At 40.7% G+C, this 14,817-nt stretch overlaps 1 protein-coding gene across 1 annotated transcript in view; it reads left to right on the top strand.

The window, feature by feature from the left end:
* camta1a (calmodulin binding transcription activator 1a) overlaps positions 1-14,817 on the top strand; it is a 289,743-nt gene that overhangs the window by 249,098 nt on the left and 25,828 nt on the right. The window contains exons 6-10 of the mRNA XM_080294705.1: positions 2,069-2,222; positions 6,862-7,002; positions 7,625-9,951; positions 13,750-13,876; positions 14,305-14,439. Of these exons, the coding sequence (XP_080150831.1) occupies positions 2,069-2,222; positions 6,862-7,002; positions 7,625-9,951; positions 13,750-13,876; positions 14,305-14,439 (2,884 nt within the window). The remainder of the gene's footprint in view (positions 1-2,068; positions 2,223-6,861; positions 7,003-7,624; positions 9,952-13,749; positions 13,877-14,304; positions 14,440-14,817) is intronic.

Below are 14,817 nucleotides of genomic sequence, written 5' to 3'. Positions count from 1 at the left end.
TGTGGTTGTACCCATATGTGTGTTTGCACATTTAGCTGTGTATGGGTCAGGTGTATGTGTCAGTATGGGGATATTTTACCTTGTTTGTCTTTGTTGGTTTTAGTGGCAATCAGATGTTGACAGTGAAACAGAAATGATAAAGACTGAAATAAGAACATTCCTTGTGAGAGCTGGGTAATCAAAGCTTTTTATGAATACAGAAGTGCATGGATGTTATTCACACCTGCACAACATTCCTTTAAACGCTACCTATTATTCATAAGCTGTCAATTTAGAGAATTTGCAGAGGTAACCCAGTAACAATTTGCAGGCGGAAAATTATTGAGTTTTGACTTGGTAAATACAGGCAGAGTTAATTGAGGGCATCATCTCACCATGTGGGAGGACTTGACAAAATGCCATACGTGTGTTACACAAGCACACATTGTAATTAACACACATATGCACATACAAATACACACATTAATGAGCACACGCACTAGTATACGCATCCAATCACACATTTGGAGATGCAGAGATACAGTCTCATAATGAGTGAGATTATTGCAGATTTCTGATCCCAGATTTGTTCTGCTGCCTGGCTATGTTTTGGATTGTGCATTTCCTCTTCTGTTCTTGGGCTTTGTTGTCTGTGTGAGGGATACCATGCAGGGTTTCTAATTCAGCAACATTTACTTCTCACCAACCAGCTGGCTTGTTCCACATAAAAGCCCTCTCATCTGAGACACAGTAGCTACGAGTACTGCATGTGTCACTATCACTCCATTATATCCTTAAGAAACCATGGAACAGATTATCCACTATGCACTGCAAAAAAATCCTAATCTAACCAAGCCTTGTGATTGTATGTCTAATTGATCTATTTTGAGAATAATATATTATGTAAGAACAGAAAAATGTGTAAGAATGTTCAGAAGATTATGTAAATATGGGTCTTTTTTTATCTTAACAAATTGTACACTATAAAGGTAATTATAGAAGCTGGTTGCGTTGCATGCACATCACACAGCATGTGGATGTTTGAAGCCCTCTTGTGTCCGTCAAGACTGTTATTAGCTGTGCTAACTTGTTTCAAGACTGCCCAGTAATCACACTGGATTTGTTAAGTGAAATTATTACAAATATGTGTGTTTTATCAACATTTGTTTTTTCAAAGCAGTAACAACTCATTTTAATAATCATTATTAACACTCTACCCTATCGAACCTTATCAACTATCATTATTCATTTCTGTTTTTAAGTGCAATTGCATAATCGGGTCTATTTGTTGGCAAAACACAAACTGATTTTGAAATTGTTAACATGCTGTCTGTGTGAGATTAGTCTGATGAAGACAGGGACCAGCCTATTTGCTTTGAAAGTCCAAAGACAGGTGCTGTCTCACCACTGGTGATTATCGAGGACTTGTTTAGCACTTGTTACAGTTTACTGCATGATGTGTACTATCAATCCCCAAAGTCTCAATTTTTTCCTGCACTATGCTGAATATCTGTCATTTATGAGACAGGCCCAATTCCCTCTCATGTACAGAAATATATATATATATATATATATATATATATATATATATATATATATATATATATATATATATATATATATATATATATATATATATATATATATATATATATATATATATATATATATATATATGTGTGTGTGTGTGTGTGTGTGTGTGTGTGTGTGAATAAGAAGATTGAATGAGAAGCTCTTTGTAAAACTGCTGAAGTTGTGAATGTGAGATTGTGTATTATTATCTTGTTTGGTAGCTTTGGTTTTGAGAATTTTTCACTAAAATTAAGAATTAAATAAAGAGTGTAAGAAAAATTGACAAGCTGGTTTTGAGTTTATTTGACTCAATACAATGCTTGAGCTGAATTTTTTTTTTTTACCACTTATTTCAAAAGAATACTCACTTTTTTAGAAGGACTGAATATCTCACTTCAACAAATCTTCTAACTGTCCTTGCAGATAAATTGACTTGTTTCTAGTCTTCATCTTTGCAAATCAAGCTTTTATTTTTTGCATTTGTGTAACCATCCTGCTCCCTCTGATTTCCCCACAGAACCCTGATATTGTGCTCGTCCACTATTTGAATGTTCCAGCGATCGAGGATTGTGGGAAACCATGTGGACCTATTCTGTGTTCCATCAATACAGACAAGAAAGAGTGGGCCAAGTGGACCAAGGAGGAACTGATCGGCCAGCTCAAACCCATGTGTGAGTTGAGGAATTTTGAAGCAGGGCAGCTTGTTTGACGGAAACACGCACACTTTTAAAATTTAAAATGACTTCTTTACAAACAAGGAAATAGCTTTTTAATCATGTCATGCAGAAGAGCAGCCTCATTGGGCAGCTTTTTGTGTCCATTAATCTCAAAATGAACAACAGTAGTCCATGTGTGAGAACTTGAGTAATACTGTTTTGGGCTATGCATGCATTAGCTTTTATTCATAGCCTTTAATATGAGCAGAGGCTGTAACAGCAAATTAGGCCTTAATAGTCTCTATGCACACCTGCATGTGCATGCATGGAAAGACTACTGGCACCTGTTTTTGCCTGATTATTTATGTTCCAGTCCTATTATCTTATAGCTGGTACACTAAGTGCCCTCAGCACCTCAGTCAGAGAACATCTTTGGCTAGTATTCCTGCAATTTTAAATGAGTGCTTGTGCTCTTCCTGGAGCTGTCTCTTACTTGGAGGTCAAAGTTCAGCTCTTCCCCTAGACCTCTGGCACCACTCCGGCCAGACTGAGAGAGTACATCTCCCCTCTGGTCCATGAAGGAAGTCAAAGCAGAGGAGGGCAGCAAGCTGGTTATCGATTCATTTTAGTGCGTGGGAGCAAGAATGTCTGACTCACCAGAAATCCCCCTTCACCCCTTATCTGGCTCTTTCTGTCTCTCTCCCCCCTCAGTGGATTGATCTCTGTTGTTAATCAGCTTTACTAATGCTCTGTGAGTTGCATTATGTGTTTTTATGAGTCTCTCGACCTGCTCAAAGATCGAGGCAATGTTTTGGAAAAAAAAAAAAGTCAGGGTTTGTCTGCTGATGATAATAGCCAAAAGGGGACCTTGTGGGGGCATTGAAAATCTTTCAGAGAGCTGTTAAGATACCTTTAACAACCACACTCTAATTCGGGCGTATCTGGCAGGGGCCAGCAGAGCTGTGACTGATATTCCAATGGCCAATTATTGGTGATGTGGCTAGGTAAAGAGGAAGGTGTCAGCAGCTTTACAAGCACACACACACACACACACGTGCTGGCTGCATACTGAATAGGCAGTCCAGGCCATCATCACTGGGGTCTAGGCTGTATTGTTACCCTCATCACAGCATTAGTTTTAGGTCATTTTAACATAAAGCCTTACCTCAGGACAGTCGCTGAGCAACAACAGCCTACTGTATTCATTACATCTGTGGCTTAATGTAAAAATCAAGCACCATTTGCAGTAATGCGTAAAGTCATTAACTTTGGGAGTTGTTGGGACAAAGAGAGTGAGTGTGAGATGCCTTCTAGCTGCCAGGCTACACGAGGGGCTACATAAAGAGCAAAAAAAAAAATCCCTCTCCTTCTTTCTGTCTCTGCTTTCTGTCTTTCTTCTCCTCTCCATCCTTCTCTCTTTCTCCTGGAGCACAAGACATGTCAACATGAACTCAATGATAGAGCAACATTGCCATCTAGTGGCCATGTGAGATAGCAACCTTAATCTCAACACAGGGAGCAGAAGCCAAAACTTGTGATGAAGTTGGCCTCTGTGAATCATGCTTTATTTATATCATAAATTAGCTCCCCAAATATAGTCATTTTTCTATTTTGTTGTGTTTGTTTCAAGATGTTGGGTTCAAATGTGTGTGTAGTTTTAAGACTCCCCCTTCGTATATAACAGAACGTAGCAGAACTTATATGTGCCATTTAGGTTGTATAGTGAAACTATCGGGACAAAATGCATGGGTAACCAGCTGAACAATTTTATTTTCTCACTTTATCAGGAATGTACAAAATCTAAATTTAAACTTTAGAGTTTGAGCATCAAATGCAAAGCGCAAAATTTCCACAGTACACATTTCAGTGTTTTCATGTCTGGCTTATGTTTGGAAATTGTTCTTATTTTCTTTCTTAGAAACTGATGATGGTTCCAATTTCACAAGCTGAATTTTGTCAGCACAATCTTAGTTTTAAATCAAATTGTTATTTTTTCCAGATCAATGCCAATTTTTCCAAAATAATTGCCCCCCTTTGTCTTGCTCTTCCCTTTTTGTTGTGCTTTTCACAAAATTTCACTGCACAAACCATTTGACATGTCTAATGATACAAAAAAAACAACAACAAAGGAAAAATGTGGATTTCATGGATCAGTTGAGCTTATTCTGTCTCTCCACAACAAAACACACACACACATTCTTGCTCTCAGTCACAAAACCTTTCACATGCACGAATGCTCACACACAGTAGTTCAAATATAAGCCCTGTGAAACATGGCCTTGTCTGACCTCGTCATCCTTAACACCCCGCGGTGTTTGATGAGAAAGAGAAGTAGCAAGAAGATAGGGGGGGGGCTGAGGGTGGGGGTAAGAGAGGGGCATCGCTACACAGTCACGCTACAGTTCCATAGACAAGGCAGCCAGCTTGATTCACTCTTTTGGTCTAATGCAATAAACACGCAGCACTCTGCAGCTATGCCCCAAGCCTGCTGACAGATAGCGCATGAGCAGTTTTAACAAACACTCAGACAGACAGAAGGCTTGTCTCCAGGCTAGACAGACAGGGCCAGAGTAGAACAGACCAAGGCAAGACAGACAGCACTGGCCATCATATAAACTGTTGTACTCTGCTGTCCCATATAATGTCCAGTGGTGCAGAGACAACCGAGTGGGAGATGCCCAGCATCAACTGCTTTTGTCATTAGGCCTGTATGATGCTGCTCATGACAGGATCCAATCATCAGAATGATCATATGAATAGGTCGCCGTTTGGTGCCTGGGCTGTTGCTTCCACTGGGATTAAACCTAGTGGCAGTGCTCCTGTCATGTCTGCTTTATAATATAACCCTCAGTGAGAAGAGCAGACAGGCAGACACGGTGGTAACTGTACGTCAACAACTCAGAGCCTTCAGGGGTGACACCCGTCTAGATGAACAGGGCTGTGGCAATCTGGCATGAGGGATCAGGGCAGAGGGGAAACAAGATTGTTTGGACAAATAGGATAGGCATGGCGCTGCATGGTGGATGTAAGTTGTTGCATTACGCTCTCACTCTTGCTCTGTCACCCTCTCTGAGTTTGATCATCAGCACAGACATTCATCTGTCCTGAAGCTTCCATGTTGCTTTGCTATGGACGGAAATTCACGACACCATTTTGCCTTGTTATCTTTATTAGCATCATTTCATTAGTACTATTTTGTATATTTACATAATACAAAGTCAAGAGGTTAAAGTGGTTTAACCTCCAAACACAATTTGTGCAATAATTGTAATAACGTTAGCTGAAACTTGCCCCTCACATTTGTTATCTGCTTTTTTTCCTTTTTTCTCTCTTTTTTTTTTAGCTCACCCACAGTAGATTAATGGCTGAATAAATCTGACTTTATTATACATCAAACTGAATCCTATTCATGTTTCTATAACCTGCCACAGTTAGTTTTCTGTGGAGCGTATGATCTTAGCTTGATCACTACAGCTCTGCTGACATCTGCTGGTGACCAGCCTGTAATCTACCAAAGGAATGTAGAGCTTTCAAGTTTGATCCTTATCACAGTCATGCAATCATGTTTCCCAGCTTTTTTCACTTCAATTTAACTAGCTCTGTCTTTAATCTCCATTACCCTCACCCTCTTACGCTGTTTTCATCTCCTTTTATCTCAAGTGCAAACAGACATGCACTAAGCAAATCCTCAGCTTTTTTCATACATGCTCTGAACCTCATTCTCTTTATGTATCTCACTTGCATATTTAACCAAAGGAGGTACTAGAGTGTAGAGAACTTGAATTAAAGCTGGCTTGATTTTGTTTGATAGTCTAAATATGCCTCACTTCTGAAATATTACCTTTTTCCCCAGTTGAGAGCCTGAGCTCTGCAGCACTCAGTGATGTCTCCTACCACCTTACAGCCACTGAAACCACTATCTGTCTCATCAGAAGTGGTGGCTGCTTGACAAGTGGAGCGATGAAAAGTATTAGGAGGTGCTAGTGAGGTGTGACTGAGGCAAGCGAGTGGAGCCTTACAGGAGAAAACCTCCCTTTTTCCCTTGGTGCAGCAGCCGATCCGGCAGCAGCAGATTGGTGATGTTCTTTCCCAGAAGCTTTTCCCGTCAGAACAGAGTCATAGGTCAGGGTAAGGGTGGCGAGTGGAAAGATTGAGCTTGCTGTCACCTTCATCAGCACTCACAGAGGAGACGCCATGGAGTAGCAGCGGGCACCGACATATAGGAGAAAAAGAAGCACAACAAAAACAAGCAGTCCAATACAAAAGGCTTGACATTATGTTGAAGTGATACGAGGGGAAAGCAACCGATCAATGCTGCACTAAGAAAGGAAACAGGGGGTTTAGGGTAAGGGGGGAAATTTAGAGCTGTTTCAGTCTAATAGGGAAGAAATGATAGAGACTGAACAAATAATCAAAGGTACTGCCATTTAGATTCTTTATTGAAACTAGTCTGTCTGAGTCGGTGGATTGTTTTATCTTTAGGGAAAACCAGAAATACTAACTGTTTTTATGTGGAAACTTTTTTTGGGAGAGGTGACCAGCATGAGGTGTTCTAGTAGGTAGACAGGGAGGGCAGTGGGTGGGGCGGGGGGTTGGCGTGGCTGGTGGTCTGTTGGGCTGGCTGACATCTCTGTCTCCTCCTCTCTCCCGGCAGTTCATGGCATCAAGTGGACTTGCAGCAATGGGAACAGCAGCTCTGGCTTCTCAGTGGAGCAGCTAGTGCAACAGATTCTGGACAGCCACCAAACTAAGCCACCTCCCCGGACTCACAACTGCCTCTGCACGGGCACCCTGGGTAAGGGCTAGTGGGTGGGAAGGAGTTTATTCTATAAAAGAGAGAACTCAAAAATTCAGCGAGAGGACATAAAGATAATGTTTAGTATGTTGTAAATCAGAGAAGGTTGTTCTTTTATGGGTTGGTGATTTAATAGTGAAATCAAATGTAGGGCCCTATTATCTTTTAAAGTTCCTAATATCTGTGTCAGGGGCATATCTGAAATAGCCTTGCGCTTTTCAAATTTTATGCTAATCTCAATAGCATATTTTCAGCTGTGTTATTTCACTGACTTTTTTAATCAGAAAAAGAATGTAGAGAGTGAAGGTTTTCTAATTTAGAGAACAAATTACTCTAAGTAACCCCCACTTCCATTGTTATTTTTAAGATAACAAGGCGTGCAGAGCGTCCCATACACTTACATCGCCTTATGCCTATGAGAGGATTTATCACATGAAGAAGATTATGTTGCACAAAATTATAAATACAAAAACAAACTAATAATCCATCTTTGCCTCAGTTCATTGAATAGTAGATTTGCCTAATTTTTAAGCACTTGGAAATCAATAGAATAAATTTGCCTGTTTTACTCCCTCACACAGCTAAATCCCAAATCTCTTTTGCTCTGTTTGCCCTTGTATAGGTGCAGGAAGCAGTGTGCACCACAAATGCAACAGTGCCAAACACCGCATTATCTCCCCAAAAGTGGACCCCCGCTCAGGGGGATACAGCAGTGCCCACTCAGAGGTACAGAACAACGATGTGTCTGAGGGGAAAACAGAGCACAGTGCCCATGGTGGAGGAAAAAGCTCTGGGGGAGGGACTGGAGGGGGTAGCACCAGGGAGAAACGCAATGGAAAAGTCCACAAGCCTGTCCTGCTACACCAGAACAGCACAGAGGTGTCATCTACAAACCAGGTTGAGGTCCCTGACACCACTCAGAACTCACCTGTCTCCATCAGCAGCGGCCTCAACAGCGATCCGGACATGGCTGATAGCCCTGTGGTGACAGGGATGAGTCATGTGGCCTCTGTCATGTCTGGCCTGTCTCAGAGTGTCTTTATGTCTGAGGTCCCTGGAGACCCTGTCTACAGCATGTCTCCTACTGGGGGTCCAAATACTCACCTCATGGGTGCAGATGCCACTTCACAGGGCCTGGTGCTGTCTGTGACCTCTGATCGTCACAAATTTGCTTTCCCCAGTGGAGGTGTAGGAGAACCTGGGACTACCACTGCAGGAGACAGTCTTTCCATGTTGTCTACAGCTGGGGTGTCTGAGGAACTGGTGCTCTCCAGCAGTCTGGACTCGGGAACCATCAAGATCCCAGAAACTAATATGAACTTTGATCCCGACTGCTTCCTGAACAACCCCAAACAAGGCCAGACCTATGGAGGCAGCGCAATGAAGACAGAGGGAAACTCCTCCTCCACCTCGTCTTCCTCTGGTGGCAGTGCTAGCACCAATGGCAGTCTACAACGCTCCCCCACCATGCCAGATAATACCTACACTTTCAACTCAGCTCTCATAAAGAACATCAAAACAGAAGATACATCATTTGAGCAGCAGCTGGCCAAGGAGAGTGGCTACCAGGTGGGGGCAGTAGTGAACTGTGGGAGTGGCGTATCTGTGTCATCTGGTGCTGGTTCAGGTCAGGGCAGCCTCAGTCTGACAGCCACAGGCTCCCTGCTTCCATCTGGAGGTGGTTTGAGTCCCAGCACTACCTTGGAGCAAATGGATTTCAGTGCCATCGATGCCAAGCAAGACTATACGTCCAGCACTACCACAGTGAGCTATGGTCAAGCCATGTCCAGTCCTCACATGCAACATCAGAATCGTTCCCCCAGCTTCTTCCTCCAGGATGCATCTCAGACCAGCCAGACTCAGCAGGGGAGGCCCAGCATGGGCCAGAAAACACATTTGATGGAGCACAACTCCCATGACTCTGGAGCTTATATGGGGTTACAAGTTGTAAAAACAGACTCACCTGGCAGTAATGGCCACCTTCATCACCACCATCAGACCCATCAGACCCATCAGACCCAGCACAGAACCAACTGCAATGGAGGCTCACCCACAGAAGGGCCTGGCCAGGCTGGCTCTCTCCAGCTGCTACAATACCAGGGGGCCTTTCCTGGGCTGGGCACTGAGCACGAGGAGGTGGTTGGTCTAGAGCAACCTGGGAATGTGAATTCAGGTCAGACTGGAGCCACCGAGAATGGAGCTGAAAATCTGCTCAAAGCTGGTGATCACATCCAGGGATGTGGGGCAGGAAATGGAGAGAGAGGAGGAACAGAACGTTACCTGCAGCAGGCTTCAGATGGCGGCGATGGAGGGACAGGAGGTGCGGGTGAAGGGGTAGCAATTCATAATGGAAACAACGCCAGTGATAGCAACAACCACCCCCAACAGCAACAGCAGCTGCAGCCTCTTCTCCAAGGCACGGGCATGGTGCAGGGACTCTACAATGCTGTAGGAACCCACCAGGGTCTGGGTGGAGCAGCCAGTAACGGAGGAGCTGGAGGGACAGGCATGGAGATAAGTCTGGATCACTTTGACATCTCTTTTGGAAACCAGTTTTCTGACCTGATTAATGACTTCATCTCTGTGGATGGTAGTGGAACAGCCATGTCAGCTGGAGGGACCTTATATGCTCACCAGCTTGTCACATCTCACAACTCAGATAACCAGACCACAGCTGGTGGGCCCCCACAGCAGGGCCAGGAAGATGGAGGAGCCAGGGGCTCTGGTTACAGCCCCTCAGAGCTCTGCCTCCAACCCTGCTGCAGCCCCCAGTCTTTAAGTGGAGGGGCCAGTGCAGGAGGAGGCACAGGAGAGACCGGCTCATTGTCCTACATGAATGTAGCAGAGGTGGTTTCTGCAGCTGTAGCCCAGGGTGCTCTGGGGATGCTTCAGGCTACAGGCCGTCTTTTCATGGTCACTGACTACTCGCCTGAGTGGTCCTACCCTGAGGTGAGTTTTTTTCTTTTTGGTCATTTATATACCAGCCTAATTGTTGAAAGAGATTAGAAGGACTCACAATAGTCATATTTGTAATAGTCACTTCTGCACAAGAACACTCTAACATTTTTTAGAGTAGCCCACTCATCTAAAGTGCTGTCTGAGGTGTTGTTTTTTTATACAAAAAATTTAGAAAATTAAAAAATACAATGTTAGGTATGTAAATTGATAATTGACTGAGGATTGATTATTAGAAAAAAATTAATTAATTTATTGAATCTGAGTAACAAGCTATTTGGTGATTTGACTCCTATAAAGGAACATGGCAAAGCTGATATGGTAGAAGGTAGGACAGTACCCCTGGAGTCCATATGCTGGTGATGGTGAAAATAAAGCAGACATAGACTTGAAAGAAGCTCTCTGAATGACCAGAATGAGGTGGAGATATGGAGCAAATGGGACATGAATGAGAATCTGGAAACAAAAATGCAGAACAGCACTGAGATTTAAAACACAGGCAACAGAAGCTGATTGGCTCACATAAGGTAAAAAATGTTGAGTTTTGAATGTTTGGCAAAGAAACCAAAAGAATAGAACAGCAGCCCAAATGCACAGGAATTCAGACAGGACAGTGAACAAAGACCCTTCTTATTTAACTTAAGCAGACGCTTCATATAAGAATAGGCTATCCTTATAAATACCCATTAGATTGACAAATTTATTGTTTAAATTGTATATTTTTGGGGGCCTGTTCATCATGTTCACTTCAAACTAAATTATCTGAATTATCCACAGCAAGATCTGGCCAGCACAACAACTAATGTGAAATTATAGCAAACCAAAGGTTTTATGTCAGAAATTTGAATACCTGTAAAGCAACACACATGATAACACGACAAATATAACAACAGTAACAATAGTAAAAAATGAAGTTGTCAAATTTTAATTAAACACTCACATGCATTATATTAGAAAAGACTTTGCTGTCTTTGCTGATGCAGACCCATAGAAAACAAAAGTCCTATTATCTATGTGTTATTGCTCCAACATATTCAAAAAAACAACAGCAAAACATACTCTGACCTTTTCTGTGACCCATAATAAAAAACAGTATTATATAGTACAAGCTAAGCTCTGTGTGACTGAAACTAAATGGAATTTTCTATGCAGAATTAATAAAGGAGTTAATATAACTAAAGAATGACAACCAGTTTCATCATATTAAATTTATGTAATACTTTGTTTTATTTATACATTTTATAAATAAATTGCACATAACAGCTTTCACGTGCATCTTTAATGTATCCCCTATTTCTATCCCAATAGTAGATTTTACCACAAGAAAATGAAAATGAAATATGAAAATCAGAAAATGTACATTAAAGTTTTTCTGATCCGCAAACAAGGAATGATAGATATCTCTATAAATACATAGATTTATTGCTGTTTCAGACATGACTGGAAATGGCTAAATTTAAATAATTACTCGATACAGATGTGGTCAAAAGTTTAGATACATTAATTATGAGCATGAAGGCCATGGTAATTTTAAGCTTTTAATTATTTCTTTGAACAGTTTTACAGGGTGGAATGACTGTACAGCATACATCCTTAATTACTTTAAAAAACAAGAATTGGTTGAATTGGTGCAGTTTTAAAACACAAAGTGTCAAAAATATGCATATAGCTTCAAAGGTATACATACATACCCACTAATATTTAATTAAATGTCCCTTAGTTAGTAGTACTTACACCAGATGCTTTTGGTTGCCATGAAAAAGCATAATTCTGGCTGGATATTTAACCACTTTTCTTGGAGGAATTTGTAGAGTTCATTTGAATTAGTTGGTTTCCTTGCACAGACCCAGGTTTTAAGCATACTTAATGGCCTATTTCTAAACAACTGCAGATTTCAGTTTAAACAATTGTACTTATGCACAAGTTAGAATTTGTTGGGATGTTCAGGAATAACCTAGGAACCAACAAGGCTCATGTGTCAGTGTGACTGTCCACAGTGAAGCAAGTTTATCATGACTGTGGATTTAGAGGGTGCAATCACAATGCATCCTACAGCGACAAGAGGTGTGGTAGAGGAGTAGAACTGAGGCTTTCATACATAAGAACGCTATACAGAATGTTAAGTATGGTGTAAGGAGTCTGGGGCTGTTTTGCTATGGTACGTTAAAATAATCAAGAAGGAAGACAACTTCCAAATTCTTCAACTTCACCTCAACTGAACAGCTACATGATTGAAACAGGACAATGATCCCAAACACACATCAGAACTGGTTTTGGAATGAATAAAGCAAGCTAAGTCTGTGCTTTTAGGGAAATCAGCCAATTTAACCTCCTAGGACCTGGCGTCCACATATGTGGACATCACATTGTGGGACGTCTAGACCAAAATACTTAATTTTTCTCTACAAGGGCCTGATATCCACTTACGAGGACATTATACTGCCACTGTTCTATCAAAATTTGGAACAAATGTCCTCATATGTGGATCTCATTTTTCTCAAAAACAAAAAAATGCATGCCATGAAAGAGTTCGGGTCTTAGGAGGTTAAATGAACTCTACCAGTTCTGCCAGGAAAAGTGGTCAAATATGCAGCCATAGTCTTGCCAGAAGCTTTTTGACGACTACCAAAAGTGTCTGGTCGGGGTGCAACTTGCCAAGAGACATTTCACCAAATACTAGTGTAGTTTTATGTATATATTTAAACCTGCATGTATACCACTGACCCTGTGTCGATTGGAGAAAATCCAAAATAAAGTCAAACCTATGCACACAATTCTTGATTTTATTTTCAACTTACCGTGATGCCCGTGATGAGCGTATGTAAACTTTGACCACAACTGTGTTTTTCTGTTATAAAACTGACATAATTAGAATTAAGACATTATGTCAGCTTTTTGTTTGTTTGTTTGTTTTTTACTAAAGAAGGAAATATCAAGGTTTATAGAGCCACATCACATCTCTAAAACCAAGGGAAGTGAATGAAGAAAGGATTGGATGATTGCAAAAAGTAATGTTATAACTGATGATAATCGATTGATTAAATATGTTTTAATATGTTTTTTTTATTGAGTAGGCAATATGGTAATAGGAAAGCGCTTTCCATTATCACCTAGTAATTACAGTCACGCAAGACAGAGTGGTATGATTAGCATTAGTGTTGAGGACTAAGCATTTGTACTGCTTAAATTCCAAATATATATCAGAAAGTACTGAAAACTAGTAAGTAAAAGTAAGTTTATACCCATAATCGCATAATCGCATGATTATGGGTATACACATACCAATACCCACTTAATTTCATGCAGCTTTCATGAAATTAGCCTCTAACATTGTCTTCTAAAATAGTAAGTTAAAAAAAAATTAAATATAGATTAAACAAAAATAGCTGCATCCATCCTCATGAATTGACCAAAGATATGCACACTAATATTTACTTTTCTTATTTGCACAAATCATGAGGTCATGATTATCCAATGACTCTGTGCTGTTAATCTTTAGTTATTTCTGTCAGCAGCAATGGTCTACTTCAGCCTCTGGAGGGCAGCAACATACTTAAACTCAGTGTGGGGTTTTTAATATGTATTTTTAAGAAAATTGGTGTGGGAGGGCGAAATGACAGCTTTCCACATGGTGGCAGCAGAGATTAGTGTTAGGATTGTGTTTGCTTTACCTTGGTGTCATTCTCATCTTTCCACTCTAGGTGGCAGAATAACAATATATATGATATTCAGTAATCAGGAATGCCGACTTTGAATGTGTTATGAGTTTATCCATTTGTCTTGTTTTTTCAGGGTGGAGTTAAGGTGCTGATCACTGGGCCATGGCAAGAGGCCACCTCAAATTACAGCTGTTTGTTTGACCAGATCTCAGTTCCAGCTTCTCTTATCCAGCCAGGGGTGCTGCGTTGTTACTGCCCAGGTAAGACAGGAGAAAGCTTACATATATACATATAATATATATAATATTTCTTTGGTGAAGGGGCAGTATCATCATATGATTCATGAGCCAAAAACAAACAAAACAAATGGTCTGTGGTTTTTTTTACTTTTTGGCTAATTTATGAATAAAATATCACTTTTTCATTTTACTGAGATTCATTTTACAATTTTGTAGTGAACTCAACAATGCTAAGTGAGCCACTGTTTACCTCTGCTGTTTTCTCTTTCATTTTGATATTTACTGTATGACAACAGTTGCATTGTAAGATGATCCCTAAGTGTTATTTTCGTTTACACTGAGAGAAGAAACCCATGGAAAGTTGAACTCATAAGCAAATCTGTCACATAACCGTGACACCTGTGTGTATTTTATATGCCCGGATGTCTCATTCCTTTCACCCTCTCCAGCTCATGATACAGGTCTGGTGACGCTACAGGTGGCTGTCAGTAACCAGATCATCTCTAATTCAGTGGTGTTTGAGTATAAGGCCCGCGCACTTCCTTCACTGCCATCATCTCAGCACGACTGGCTTTCTTTGGATGGTACGTTTCCTCTTGTATTGTCCTTGGCTCGTTTATGATGACTGCATCTGTTGCTTTTCACATTTTGCTTTCTGTTTTCTTCACTCTATCATTTTGTTACATAATCCCTCCCCATTTTTACTTATTCTATTTGAGCACCGTCCACTATGACTTTAAGAATTTTGTCAGTTTTGATTAATGGTTCATCAAGCAGCTCAAATAATTTCTTTTTCTTGGCTTTTAACAATTTCTTTACTACCTACACATTTATTTTCTTTAACTCACTGGAGCCAAACAACTGTGCAGGAAATTCATTGTGATTTCACACAAATTGAATCCAGATACTCATAACTGTTATATACGGTATTTTCACAGAGCTATTGGCATTTTAAGTGACAT

The sequence above is a fragment of the Astatotilapia calliptera genome, chromosome 20 (assembly GCF_964374335.1).
Source record: "Astatotilapia calliptera chromosome 20, fAstCal68.1, whole genome shotgun sequence".
NCBI classification, from domain to species: domain Eukaryota; kingdom Metazoa; phylum Chordata; class Actinopteri; order Cichliformes; family Cichlidae; genus Astatotilapia; species Astatotilapia calliptera.
Note: the sequence above shows the minus strand (reverse complement) of the source record. Positions and strands in the feature narration are given on the sequence as shown.